The 15573-nt window shown below is 40.2% G+C and overlaps 1 protein-coding gene and 1 pseudogene across 1 annotated transcript; one reads left to right on the forward strand and one right to left on the reverse strand.

Annotated features, from left to right (window-relative positions):
* Nucleotides 1–5224: 5224 nt before the first annotated feature.
* Nucleotides 5225–6107, reverse strand: LOC132234511 (olfactory receptor 7A5-like; annotated as a pseudogene).
* A 4982-nt stretch (nt 6108–11089) lies between these two features.
* LOC132234125 (olfactory receptor 7A17-like) lies at nt 11090–12043 on the forward strand. The gene has a single exon (XM_059695175.1). It carries the CDS (start codon nt 11090–11092, stop codon nt 12041–12043), a length of 954 nt encoding a protein of 317 aa, XP_059551158.1.
* The last annotated feature ends 3530 nt before the right edge of the window (nt 12044–15573 follow it).

Here is a 15573-nt window from a genome sequence, read left to right on the forward strand (position 1 = left end):
ACATTGCAGGACAATGGGAAGAGCAGATGTTCAGTAATTAGAAATTTGCCCTGCCCTATTTATAGGTCATAAAATGTTACTAGTATCTCTTATGATAACTATTATTATTGGCAAGACTTAATTATAAGGGTCCTTAAGGGAGAGGTAAATTCTTTAAGGGAGAGGTAAAAGTTTCTCTTGGACTCCCAGGGTCTCAGGTGCCTTCAGCTCAAAAGCAATCCAAGCACATGTCTTGGGGTGACTCATTCTGAACCCTTACAATAGTGACCCAGTTTCATTCTTTTCCCTGTGGTTGTCCAGTTTTCCCAGCACAGTTTATTGGAGACACTGTCCTTTCCTCATTTAACAATTTTCGTTCCTTTCTCCTAAATTAAGGACCTTACGTGTGTGTATTTATTTCTTGGCTGTCTATTCTTTTCCATTGATCTATGTGTCTGTTTTTGTGCCAGTACTATACTGCTGTCATTACTATAGCTTTATAATATAGCCTGAAATCAGGGAAAGGGTTGCCTCCAGCTCTGTTTTGCTTTCTCAGAATTGCTTTGGTTCATCAGGTTCTTATGCAGTTCCACACAAATTTTAAGTTTGTTCTATTTTTGTGAAAAAAAAATGACTCTTCTGCTTTCAGCTGTAAGACAGTGGAATTTTATTGCTAAATGCTACTGACTTGCAAATATGAAGTGCCTCACATCCAGCCAGGTTGAGATCTTGCTGTTCTTATAGCTGGTCAAGGTGGCCATAGTAGGGGCCAATCAGTTGCCCCAGGTTGGAATCTGCCTCTGAATGTGGTTGCATTCTTGGTTGAGTAATAGCTTAGAAATAAGAACACTTTTTCATGCGCTGCTTTAGCAGCAGAAAGAGATAGAATACTAATTAGGAGAGCAGACTCTGGAGTTAGGTAGCCCCAAGTTTGTGCCTTAGTTTCAGCACTTACTAGCTGTGTGACCTTGGGCAATTTTCTTAACCTTCTGGTTCCTCAATATTCTCAATTTTACTTAATAAAGTTATCATGTCCGTGATTTTCTTGTATCATATTGCCTCAGTCCTTCATAACTTAACGTGTGTAAGTAGGGGTCGCTGGGTAGATCTGGTTTCTCTAATGCAGCGGTTCTCAACCTGTGGGTCGCGACCCCTTTGGCGGTCAAATGACCCTTTCACAGGGGTCGCCTAAGACCATCCTGCATATCAGATATTTACATTATGATTCATGACAGTAGCAACATTACAGTTATGAAGTAGCAAAGAAAATAATTTTATGTTGGGTCACAATATGAGGAACTGTATTTAAAGGGCCAGAAGGTTGAGAACCACTGCTCTAATGCTTCTGGTCAGGGCAGTGGCTCAACTGAACTTGGATGAGTTTCTCACACAAGTTTTGGATTGACTGGTGGTAGGCTTGTCTAGTGGCTTCAGCTGGAACACTGGGGCTGGAGGCTTATTCCAGATGGTCTGGGCTTGTTTACACAGCCATGGCAGAGTTCCAAGAGACAGATGTGTGCATGGCTCAGAAGTAGCACAACATCACTTCTACCACATTATTCTGGTCAAAGAAACCCATAAGATTCAAGTGGTGGGCAAACAGACTCTATTTGTTATGGGGGGGGGGGTGAAACTCACATTGGAATGTGAGAGGATACAAGGATTCCATTGATCGAGTCATTGATACAATCAATCGCCATCATTGTTAATCTATTCTATTAGCTTTCTTTGGTAAAGGATTTCAGGTTGAAACTTTACATTAAGTAGAAGAAAAAAATCTAACGTCAATTTGGTGAGTCTGCTCCATTAACAGATCTAGTGAATTACCAATTTCATAAAATTGAAACCAAGCCAGAATCCCTTCTCAATCAAATCCCATACCCTCAATGTCTCACTTGCAAGGAAACAGACCTGAGTACCTCTTCTTATATTCACCAAAGTAACTTTTTTAGACATAAATCAGGTTCTTCTGGCACTAAAGCCCCATCTGGAATCTGTGATAACATAGTGACACATACCTTGAGTTGGTTTTATAAGGACTAAAATGTTCTGCCAGGTAAAAAACCACTGACTATCATGACCACAGTCATAAACCCCAGACTAGCTGACATTGGATGACTGATGATCACAACTCCTAAAAGAGCTCATTGTAACTAGCATCTGCTCCAACCAATCAGAATATACAAATGAGCTGATCACCCATTGACCCTTACCCCCAATTACACCCTTTAAAACCAATTGCCAGTAAAGGAACCAGGAGTTCAAGGTTTGAGCACTAGCTTTCCCATTGTCCTTGCCCAGTGCTACCAAAAAAGTGAATCTAATCTCTCCACTACAAATCTCATGTTCAGTGTGTGTGACTCACTGGGTAGCTGGTGGACAAACTCTTCAGTTACAGAAGTAAATGTGGTTCTGATTTTGAGGTCTTCGTGCATTAATATAAGAAATGTAACTTATTATTAAAATTAAGGTCAACCTTCTACGTTACATCATTGTATCTAAATTTCTAAATCATTTTAGTCTCATATTAATTGAATCATTCATTCTTTAATTTCTATAGTCACCAAATTTCTTTAAAATTTTCTTTCAACATTAAAGGTGAGAATATTAGTGTGTGTGTGTTATGTCTTTGTGTGTTGTGTTTATTGGAAAGAAAATCATGTACAAATGTATATACGTGTATATGTACATACACTTTCTATCTATAGAAGAGTTATTAGACATACTCTATGTTTAAAAAACATTTTTTTATTTCTTCCAAAATCTATTGGAATTAGGTTTATTATTACACATCACCAGCAGAAATAAGGAAACAGAGGATCAGGCTAATTACATTTTTAACAATTATATAACAAAGATATTAAAGCTTTTGTGTTTTTCTGAGTTATGTATATGAACCTATGCAGTATGTACTCTTAATTTTTGCATAACTCCTTCAATTCAGAAATATTGCTGTTAACTATGTTCCATTTATTTTATGTTATTATACTCCAATAAATTGTTTTAAAAAATTTCTTAGAACTAATAAACAGGTTCATTAGTGATACAAAATAAATATATAATAATCGTTCGCATCTATATGAACAGTCAGAAGAGAAATTAGGAGAACAATTCCGTTTGTAATTGCATCAAAAAGAATTAAATACCTAGAAACAAACCATAAAACATTGCAAAAAATATTGAAAAAGGCACAAATAAAAGGGAAGATATTCTGTGTTTATGGATATTCTGTGTTTAATATTGTGACTGTCCATACTATTGTTAAACAGAAAACCACAGGCTCAAAAATGGCATCACTCCAGTTAAAAACCCATGATGCTAAGTCAAGATTTCATACTGGATTTAATGGAAGTTTCCACCTCTCCCAAAAACTTAATTTTAATCAACAAGCCTTGAATTCTGGTCAAGAACCAGTAAGGTAATCTGTCTGTGGGCCCTCCCCATCCCCCACAGAAAGAAGAGGGAATCTGTCTGATAGAAATCCTTCCTCTCCTCTCCCCCAAAGAAAAGATGTCATGGCCCCAAATAACCCTTTTTTTGCTCTGTTTTTAATAGCTCCTTTGTCCTTCCTTGTTTCCTATAAAAACCTTCTATTTTGTACACCCCTCTGAGCTCCCTTTTAGTTGCCAGGTAGGAACTTTTACCTCTCCCTTAAAGAATTTAAATTTGGAGTCTTGCCAATAATAAGAGTTTTCACCAGAGATAATATTTTGTAACCTATATAAAGGGCAGGGCAAATTTCTAATTACTGAGCATGTTTTCTTGTTATTGTCCTACAATGTCCTTCCTCCTTTCTGTAGCTCCAGGTGCTTCACCTCATCTTTAGCTCAGAATGTCATATAAATGGTACCTCACTGCCTCTTTCATCTCTGAACCTCTCATGTATGCTTCCAAGTAGATTTCACTGGGAGATAGATATTTGATAATCAAGTTTTGCCAGTAACTATGGTAGTTATGATTGTTCCCTATACATCTCAGTCTATTGATAATGATGCAATAGGGTAGGAACGCCTGGGCACTGGCTTGGGTCTTACTTCTTTCTCCTGAGACCAATCCCTATGTGACCAGATGGACCCTTGTGGTCCTTATTAAAATTGCCACAATTGGACCCTCAGCTAAATAAGACAGTAAATCCTGGAAATTATGTGTGAAATACAGTAGCATGTTTGTAGCACAAGTACCTGACTAAGCTTTTTTTCAAAGACACCCATCTCAGATAATCATGTTGCCAGATGCATGACACTGCTACTATATAAGCACTCATGATGCCACCGCCCACGAAGTGCCCCTTTTATTTTTAATTTGATTTGGAACTTGAAATATATGCAATTTTAGTTTTAATTAGAAGCAATTTCAATACAAGCAAAGGAAGGAAGTTCACATTAAACAATGGATATATCTAGGAAGCAAAGTTTATTTGGAATTAAACACAGAATTTTTGTGATTTTTACACAAGATTAACATATTATAAAATTCTCCTTTTGGAAAACCCTGAGTAACCTAGATAACTGACCACAGGGGTGAGCCTGCTTTTCCTTCTTCTGCCCTAATTCCAACTCTCCAATGAGGCATTTGGGCATGTTGGACTGTGAGTAATAAAACTTACATGTTCATAGCTCCATGATGGTTGTTGAAATCATAAGGACCATAAGGATCCATCTGGTCACAACATTGACTCTGGTCTGAGGAGCAAGTAGTAGGACCCAGGCCAGTGCCCCCAGGCTTCCCTGTCCTATTCCATCACTATTAAAAGACTGAGACTTATACGGAAAAATCATAAAGTCTACAGTATCAGGAAGATCAGTTAAGGTACCAATGTACAAAGAATGAAGGACCCATGGTGAACACAGAACAAATTAGTTACAATGATATAAGTCATTTGAGAAGAAAATATTGTTAAGACATCAATGTTGCCAATGAATTAAATGACAACTTCCAAATATTTCTGATGAAGGTTGAAAAAAACTTTGTGAAGGTACAAAAAATGACAAAGGGAACAAACGTCTACATAACAGACAAAGCAAAAAGCTTAATAAAATGGTTACTTAAATTGTATAGAAGTGTTGAAACAAACAAATGAAATTCAAGGACAGAATACAAGGAACAAGTCTGAAAACAAGTTTGATTAAAGAATCTCAATTTCTGGTTTTGGGTCTGGGAGCAATTTTTCTAGCTCCAAATGTGTTTTGTTCGGTTCCTGCCACCCCATAGATCCTGTTCAGGGCCCTCTTTATGTCTTTGCTTCTCAGACTGTAGATAAAGGGTTCAGCATGGGTGTGACCACGGCATACATCACTGAGGCTGCTGCACTTGAGTGTGAGCTGTGGGTAGCAGCAGAGCTGAGATACACTCCAAGGACTATATCATAAAATAAGGAGACAGGTGAGAGGTGAGACGCACAGGTAGAAAATGCTTTATACTTCCCCTGAGCTGATGGGATTCCACATATGGAGGACACTATCTCAGAGTAAGAATAAATGATACCAGCGAGGGGACCAGCTATAAAATACATCGTCAGTAGTACAGTTATAAAATACATCGCCATCTTATTAAGAAAGGTGTCAGAACAGGCAAGTTTGATCATCTGCCTAATTCCACTTGAAAAGTGGGATTTCTAATTCTGCAGGCAAGGACAGTCTCAGTATCATTAAGCTGTACAACAAGGAATTCAGAACAAACAAAATCCAGGACACCAGAACCAGCAGTCCACAGAGCTGGGGGTTCATGATGACTGTGTATTGCGGTGGGTGGCAGATGGCCACATACCTGTCATAGGCCATCACAGTTAGAATGCATTTGTCCCAAACTCCAAAGATTGTGAGAAAATACATGTGTGATGCAGCCTTCATAGGTGTGGCTTTGCTCTGTATCTGGATGTTCCATAGCATCTTTGGTACGGTGGTGGAGGTGAAACAGATATCTACCAAGGACAGGTTGGAGAGGAAGAAGTACATGGGCGTGTGGAGGTGGGAGTCTGAGTTGACTGCCAAGATGATGAGAAGGTTTCCCAACACAGTGATCAGGTACATAGAGAGGAACAGTCCAAATATGAGGGGCTGCAGTTCTGGTTCCTCTGATAATCCCAGATGAAGAAATTCTGAAATGCGTGTATCATTGCCTTGTACCATGTGGCAGTGTTCAGAACTAGGAAGAAAAATAATATGAATAATTTTGCACATATGGGTAATAAGACAGTGAAATGCTAGAATTTATGTTTTTATGTTTTTCAGTCAAGAAATTGCATACTTATATTGATTATATCATCTTTAATGGGTCTGCTGTGAAAGCTGTGATTTGCAATTCTTGTCTTACACTCAGCTTTCCCCCAAGAGGTCATGTAATATATGGTCTTAATGGAAAATTCTTTTACACATTTGAGGAATTTATGTTGATTACTGACTATCTTCTAGGGTAAGAGTATAGAATGCTGAGAAATAAAGCATTCCTCAATGCATTGATGGAGAAAGAATATAAATTACCAAGTAGAAAAAAACATATGCTCTGTTAGATAGTGACAGATGCTATGAGAAATAAAAGCAGGTATGTAATAGAATGAATGCAGGTGTATTTTATTGAGGGTTCAGAAAGATCTGCAAACAAAGTGATATTTGAACAGAGTCCTAGAGGAAGACAGAGTGGGAGTCATGAATCTATCTGGGGGAAGTGTGTGCCCTGCTGTGGGAAGAGTCAGTACAAAGACCCAGAGGGTGGCATATGTTTCAGATATTCAAGCCTGCAACCCAGGCAGGTGCCTTGACCAGGGATCCAACCATGACCTCCTGAGCAGCACCGGCCAGGCAACACATGCTTGTTTTTTAAATCTAGACTGATCAAAATGACTTGCTAGTTGTAATAGCCTTCTAATGCATTTCAGACAGCCAATTTTATCATCTGAAAAAGTGATTAATTTACTTTTACGGAAGACATGAACCTACTATTGCTTTTACTCTTTGGTTGCATAGATTTGAAATTTCAGAACAGTGATGACATACATGACAGTAGCAGGCATATTTGTCCTCTGTATGACCTTCAAGCACATTCCTCAAATATTTTCTTGTCAGGTCTGATATTAGCTGATGATCAAGGAAACTATTTTATGGTAGCTAAAAAATACCTTATGTACAGTTACTTAGAAGTGCTTTTATACATTATCATTTGCATATATCAAGATGACTCTACTATATTTGGATGATTTTTTCTATTAATTTATTCTAAGATAATACAATTAATAAATTCTCAATATTAGAGGCTCATGGATTTCATGGTAGACTTCTTCTGCTCATAATTTAAATCAGGTAGTCTGCACTCCTTACACTATTCTATCGATTCGAAGGGTGCCTTAGAAACATAATTGCTTGTCAGGTTACTGGAACCATCAGCAGAAACCAAGGACAGCTCATGGCTGGCCCTCCACTCAGCCAAGTTCTCCTAGAGCTAAGCTTTGAGGTACTTCAGGTTGACTTTAATGGAAACTGGCAAAGGGAGAGTTATATTGGGAGGAGAGTCAGGATAGGGGATGGGTCTGACAGTTACATCAGCCAGGGTCTGGGGAGACTGAGCAGAGCCTGTGTGCTATAGATTTCCTGGACCTTCCCACTAGCAGAAAAGAAGCCAGATTTAACTCTTCTTTTAATTTTACAATTTTGTATCTGATTTACTTACTGCCCATGTCCAAATTTACACACTTAATCAGGGGCCAGCAAAGTACTCCCCAAAGAGCAAATCCCACCCCAGCCTGTTTTTGTAAAGAGGCTTTATCAGTAGGGTGATGGTAGCCCCGTAAAAGATATGTCTACATTCTAACACTAAGTACCTGTAAATGCGACTTTATTTGAAAAAAAAGGCTCTTTATAGATATAACTAGAGGCCTGGTGCCCAAAAATCTGTGCACTCGGGGGGTCCCTCAACCTGGTGTGAGCCCTCTCGCAGCCTGGGTCCCCTAAGGGGATGTCCACCTGCTGGCTTAGACCCGCTCTCCAGGGGATCAGGCCTAAGCTGGCAATCAGGCATCCCAGGTACCTGTTTCCAGCCTGTGGGTCAATTGGCATATTACCCTTTTATATAGGATAGAGGCCTGGTGCACAGGTGGGGGCCGCTAGTTTGCCTTCATGGGTGTCCTGATCAGGGTGTGGGTCCCTCTAAGGTGCCTGGCCAGCCTGGGTGAGGGCCTGAGGGCCATTTTCAGGATGCCCACAGCCCCTTCAGGCTGGAAACAGGTATCTGGGATTTATTTATTTTCTCTAATTGAAACTTTGTAGACTTGAGCGGACCTCAGGGCCGGATAGGGCTGGCAGGAAGCTTGGCTACCTCCACTGCCTGGGGAAACTAAAGCCTCCTGCTTGCTTGAGCTTCATGGCCATTGCCGTCTTTGTGACAGAGAAATTGTGTTAGGGAGTGACAGTTAATTAGCATATTACTCTTTTATTAGATCGGATTAAGGATCTCAAGATGCAATCATCCTCAATTATCCAGTTGGACCCTAAAATCAATGACCAAGCTCCTTATAAGAGATACAGTGGAGAGGCACAGAGAAAAGAAGACCATATGTCTCCTAAGATTAGAGTGATGCATCCACAAAGCCTAGGGATGCTTGGAGAAACTAATAGCAGGATGAGGCAAGGAGCACAGCCTCCCTTAGAGCCCCTGGGGAGTGCAGCCTCTCTGACATCCTGAGAAAAGACTTCTCACATCAAGAACCTGATGAAATATATTTCTGTTTTTTAAAGCCACCTGAGTTTGGGCTTAGTTGTTACAGAATCCACAGAAAATGAATACCTACAGCCGAGCCCATCTGTGTGGGTATTGCCTACCAGTGCTTCCACACTACAATGGCAGAGTTAAGTAGCTGCAACAGCGTACTGATGGTCCAATAATTATCTGTATCTAGTTCTTTACACATATGTTTGGCAGTGAGTGCTCTAAGTCACTATCAGGTACTGTTTTTATATTCAAAGTGCTCTTCCCCATCGTAAAGGAATGCACTGAATAGCCTCGCTGGTCAGAAAAAAAATATGTACCTGTGTGAGTTTAGAGATGTGAATGCATTTACCCCAGATGAAAAAACATTGAATAATTGGATCTGGGGAACCTGTACATAAGAAACTCTATCTCTGCAGCCAAAATAATGTACTCTCCATCAAGTACATCTTCAGAATTGATCTCTGGTTTTCAAAGTTGAGGTCAAGGGGAAGTTTCTGGGAGGTTCCTGTTTGGGATGGGTGTGGTCAGGGACATCACTAATCTCTGGGTCAGACACTCAGTGTGACTCACAGCAGCTCAGAAGCTCATGATGTTATCCTGTCCATGTGTCCTGCATGAGAGTTTACATACCCTGGGGAGATGTTTATTCCAGGGGAGGTGGACCCATCAGTAGGAAGGGGATATGCATCTGGTCCCCAAGGTGATCCCATGGAGACCAAACTGGCAGAAAGTTGCCCTTTATTTATGGTCCCTTGCTTTCAAGGGAGCTGAATTGCTTAGAGAACTGAGCAACAGTAAAACAGTCCATTTAATGAGGAGCCCTGAGAATTCAGGCTCTGGACCTCCCTCTGCAGACTCACCTGCAGCTCCTCAGCCACAGGCTAAGAGCATCCTCTGTGCCTCTCTAAGATGTTCAACTGCTCTGGAAAACGGGCACCTCACCTCCATTTCTTGCTCTTTCCACATCAATTGTCCAAGGGAGGAAGGACCAGTAAAGCCAAATCCAGTGAGTGATGCCATTGAGGGTGCCAGAGTGAGCGCTGTGGGAAAGCATCCTGGGGAGAAGCAAAGCTTTTAATAACCGTGTCTTCTGGGGGAACAGTCAGGCTGATGAAATAGTGAAAGGTATGGACTGAAAATCCTGCACGTTTGCTGTCCTTAGGTCTTAAGGGCTTTCTTGCAACTTATTCCTTCTCAACCACATTCTTCTCTCCATCTCAGAGCACAATTCCCCAGCCTCACTCCTCCCACTGCAGGAACAGACCCTCCCTTCTTTCTGCTCAGCTCTCAGGATTCTGCTTTATTTCAACCTTAGCATTTCCTCTTCTCTGTGAAGCACTGACAGGGTGAGGTAGCCTTGCAGAGCAGAAAAGCACTGACTTAGTGTCATAGAGGTGTGAGTTCTAATTCACTCTTCTACTGCTGGTGCATGATGGACCTGGAACTCTTCTTACATTCTGTGTGTCTTTCTCTCATCAGCACAAGAGTGAGTATAAGGAGATCTCAGAGAATGCTCACGGAAGAACAGGTGCCATGTGTCTATTTTTCCCTGTATCTCTGCTCTGCTGCTACCCAAAGGAACTGGCATTTTAAACTCTTCTCACATTTATTGTATTGAATTCCAGATTATTTTGACTGTGTCCCAAAATCAGACATGCCTTTACATTGTGATCCAGCAATTTTTGCACATACACACAGAAACCCACCCCTGCACACACACACACACACACCTCTCTGAACAAAGAGAACCATATACCTTCACTATGTATGATACACTGTAATATTTTTTGTGACTTTTTGACTCTATTTCACCATTCTGGATCCTTTTTGAGTCTTTAATACCTAAAATAAGTGTCAGCTCAGGGATTTGGCACTGCCTCCTTTCCTAAATAACCCTGCTCCAAAGAAACCCATGACCCCCCTACCCCTGTCTTCCTTGAGGTCTCTGTTCAATTGCCACCTTGTTTTCAGGGATGCCTGTCTTCCAAGTATAAAATAACACCCCATCCACTCTCTTTTATACCAACTTTCTTTTTCTACACAGGACACCATCTAACTTTGAATATGACATATTTGTTGTATATATTCTTTCACTATCATTATATTCTAGGAATTTTGTTTCTGAGCATCCTGTAGACTTTCACTCGAGGTTGGAAATATCAATAAATATTCCTTAAGTGCATGAAAGCATTTCTCATAAAAATAGTGTAATCCACGACCACCTTGGAAACAAAGTTTGAGGAAGAGTGGAATTTCTACTCAGAGATGTCATGGGGGATGATGCATACAAAAAATAACTATTGTTGCTTTTTTACAAGATATAGTTGTAGCATTTCAACTGTGCTTGTTATGGCCATTTGAGGAAAACCTAATCATGCTATTTTTTCTTTTCTACTAGTCACCTCCACCCATGGAACCTGAGAATGATACTCTTATTTCAGAATTTCTTCTTCTGGGATTATCAGCGGAACCAGAACTGCAGCCCCTCATATTTGGGCTTTTCCTCTCCATGTACCTGATCACTGTGTTGGGAAACCTGCTCATCATCCTGGCTGTCAGCTCAGACTCCCACCTCCACACGCCCATGTACTTCTTCCTCTCCAACCTGTCCTTGGTAGACATCTGTTTCACCTCCACCACCGTCCCGAAGATGCTGTGGAACATCCAGACACAGAGCAAAGCCATCACGTTTAAAGGCTGCATCACACAGTTGTATTTCTTCCTACATTTTGGAGGACTGGATGACTTCCTTCTAGCCGTGATGGCCTATGACAGGTATGTGGCCATCTGCCACCCCCTGCACTATATGGTCATCATGAACCCCCGGCTCTGTGGACTGCTGGTTCTGGTGTCCTGGATCACAAGTGCCCTGCAATCTTTGTTAGAAAGTTTAATGGTGTTGCAATTGTCCTTCTGTACAGACTTGGAAATCCCCCACTTTTTCTGTGAACTCAAAGAGGTGGTCCAACTTGCCAGTTCCGAAACCTTTCATAATAAGATGGTGATGTATTTTATAGCTGTGCTACTGGGTGTTGTCCCCCTCGCTGGTGTCATTTACTCTTACTCAAAGATAGTGTCCTCCGTACGTGCAATCCCATCAGCTCAGGGGAAGTATAAGGCATTTTCTACATGTGCGTCTCACCTCTGGGTTGTCTCATTATTTTATGGAACAGGCATAGGAGTGTACCTAAGCTCTGCTGATACCCACAGCTCACACTCAAGTGCAGCAGCCTCAGTGATGTACACTGTGGTCACACCCATGCTGAACCCCTTCATCTACAGTCTCAGGAACAGGGACATAAAGAGGGCCCTGAAAACATTCTTTGGGATGGCAGGTACAAAGGGGACAAGCATCTCGAGGTAAAAAGTGCCCTTGATTTTGGGGTTAAAGATATTAAAACCAGAAATTGTGATTTTTTTAATCACAGTGTGTTTTTTAGACTTACTCCTTTTAGTTTTAAAAAATACATATTTTTATTGATTTCAGAGAGGAAGGGTAAGGGAGAGAGCGAAACATGGATGATGAGAGAATAGTATTGATCGCCTGCCTCCTGAATACCCACTCCTGGTGATTGTACCCAAGACCCAGGCATGTGCCCTGACCAGAAATCAAACGGATCCCTCCCGGTTCATAGGTTGACACTCACTCACTGAGAAACACAGGCTGAGCCAGAATTGCTCCTTTTATTCTGTCCTTGAATTTCCTTTGTTTGTTTCAACGTCTCTATACAATTTAAATAACCATTTTACTAAACTTCCTGGTTTGTCTGTTATATAGACAATCATTCCCTTTGTCCTTTTTAAAACTTCATTAAGTTTTTCAACCTTGATCAGAAATAGTGAGAAGTTTTCATTTACTTCACTAGAAATATGATGTCTTAAGAATAATTCCTTCTCAAATGACATATATTATTGTAAGTAATTTCTTCTTGTTTTGTAGGTAGAATAATAAGTGGTATTACTCATGTAGAAAAACTGCACTTGGCTACCTAATCCATTATATAATTTCATTCCATAAAATCTGAAACCTCAGTTTTCACCATGTGTCCCTCATTCTCTGTACATTTGTACCTTAACTGCTCTTCTTGATATTATAGATTTTATCATTGTTCCCTACAAGTCTCAGTCTATTGATAGCGATGCAATAGGAGAGGAATGCCTGGGCACTGGCCTGGTTCCTACTACTTGTTCCTCAGACCAGCGTCAATGTCCTGGGCGGATGGACTCTTGTGGTCCTTCCAATAATTACAACAACAATCATGGAACTATGAAAACATAAGGTTTATTACTTACAGTGCTGTACCCCCAAAAGCCACACAGGAAGCTGTGTGTATGCATGTGTGTGAAAGAGAGAGAGAAATGGGCTTGGCCTGAAGGACTCTGCCTCTATGGAGACCAAGGGTATGATGGCTATGGTTTTGGGGGTTTGCTTTTTAAAAATGTATCTTTATTATTGAAAGTATTACAGAGGTCCTTCTTTTCTTCCCCCATTGACCCCACTCTTCTCCTCTCCAGTCCCCTCCCCAGGCCTTCACCCCACTACTATCTGTGTCCATGTGTTATTCATATATGCACATAAGTTCTTTGGTTAATTTCTTCCCTCCTCACCTTCCCTCGGATAATGCACAGTCTGTTGCATGCTTCCATGTCTCTGGATCTATATTGTTTGGCACTTTATTTTGTTCATGGATTTCACATATAACTGAGATCATTTGATACTTTCTCTGGCTGACTTATTTCACTTAGCATAAAACTTTTCAGGCCCCTCCATGCTATTTCAAAGGGTAAGAGATCCTTCTTTTTCACAACTGCGTAGTATTCCATTGTGTAAATATACCTCCATTTTGTGTGTGTGTGTGTGTGTGTGTGTGTGTGTTTGTGTTTTAATCTATTCTTCAATGGATGGGCACCTGTGCTGTCTCCAGTTCTTAGCTATTGTAAATAACACTGAAATGAACATAGAGGTACATATATTCTTTCTGATTAGTATTTCAGAATTCTTAGGTTATATTCCTAGAAGCAGGATGACTGGGTCAAATGGCAGTTCCATTTTTAATTGTTTTTGAGGATACTCCACACTGTTTTCCACCAGGGCTGTACCAGTCTGCATTCCCCCCAGCAGTGCACGAGGTTTCCCTTTCCTCCACATCCTTACAAGCACTTGTTGTTAGTTGATTTATTGATAGCAGCCATTATGGCAGGTTTGAGGAGGCACTTCATTTTGGTTTAATTTGCATCTCTCTGATGATTAGTGACATTGAGGGTTTATTCATATGACTGTTGGCTATTTGTGTGTCTTTCTTTGGAGAAGTGTCTATTTAGGTTTTCTGCCCATTTTCTGATGGGGCTGTTTGTCTTCCTTTTGTTGAGTTGTATGAGTACTTTATATATTTTAGGTTTGGTTTTTATTTAAATCCTAAGAGGAGGAATTAAGGCAAGGGGGAAAAACCAGAGACATTCACATGGTCAGTAGTCTAGGTTACTCAGGGTTTTCAAATGGAAATTTGATAACATGTTAATTCTTGTGTAAATATTACAAAAATTCTATGTTTGTTCCTGTGTGTAATTCCAAATGAACTTTGCTCCCTAGATATATCCATTATCTAATGTGAAGTTTCTCTCTTTGTTTGTTTTGAAAATGCTTCTTATTTAAAATAAAATTGCATATATTAATTATTCTTACCATTTGCAGCAGCATGGATGGAACTGGAGAACATTGTGCTAAGTGTAATAAGCCAGTCAATGAAAGAAAAATACCACATGATCTCACTCATTTATGGATAATAAAGAACATTAAAACCTGATAAACAGAAAGATTGATACAGAAGCAGAGAAGCATCGAACACACTGTCAAATTACAGAGGGAAGTCTGGGGAGTGTTGGAGGGAGTGTAAGAGATCAACTGAAGGACTTGTATGCGTGCATATAAGCGTAACCAATGGACGCATGACACTGGGGTTGGGATGGGGTGAGGGCATGTGCCACAGGGTAGGGGAGGCTGGGGGAAGGTCAATGGGGGAAAAGAGGAGACTAATATCTGTAATACTTTAAACAATTTAAAAAATAATTATGTTAAAATAAGAAAAGAAAATGGACTTTGAAATAAAAAGGATTGAAGTTTTGACTCTTGAAAAAAAATAGTGTGTCTCCTATAATAAAAAAAACCCACAAAAATAAAATTGCATATATTAATTATTCTTACCATTTGCAGCAGCATGGATGGAACTGGAGAACATTGTGCTAAGTGTAATAAGCCAGTCAATGAAAGAAAAATACCACATGATCTCACTCATTTATGGATAATAAAGAACATTAAAACCTGATAAACAGAAAGATTGATACAGAAGCAGAGAAGCATCGAACACACTGTCAAATTACAGAGGGAAGTCTGGGGAGTGTTGGAGGGAGTGTAAGAGATCAACTGAAGGACTTGTATGCGTGCATATAAGCGTAACCAATGGACGCATGACACTGGGGTTGGGATGGGGTGAGGGCATGTGCCACAGGGTAGGGGAGGCTGGGGGAAGGTCAATGGGGGAAAAGAGGAGACTAATATCTGTAATACTTTAAACAATTTAAAAAATAATTATGTTTAAAAAAAGAAAAGAAAATGGACTTTGAAATAAAAAGGATTGAAGTTTTGAGTCTTAAAAAAAAATATTGTGTCTCCTATAACCATAAAAACCCCACAAAAATTAAATTGCATATATTAATTATTCCAAAACAAAATAATTAAATCTATAATAATAAAAGCGTAATATGCTAATAAGACCGGATATCCAAACAACCTTCCGGACGTCATTCCGGACGTCCTTCTGGACAAAGTCACAGTGGCAGAGGCTGAGGCAGAGGCGGTAAGGGGTAATGAGCAGGCAGGCAAGTGGTTAGGAGCCA

Source organism: Myotis daubentonii, chromosome 5, assembly GCF_963259705.1.
Source record: "Myotis daubentonii chromosome 5, mMyoDau2.1, whole genome shotgun sequence".
NCBI lineage: Eukaryota > Metazoa > Chordata > Mammalia > Chiroptera > Vespertilionidae > Myotis > Myotis daubentonii.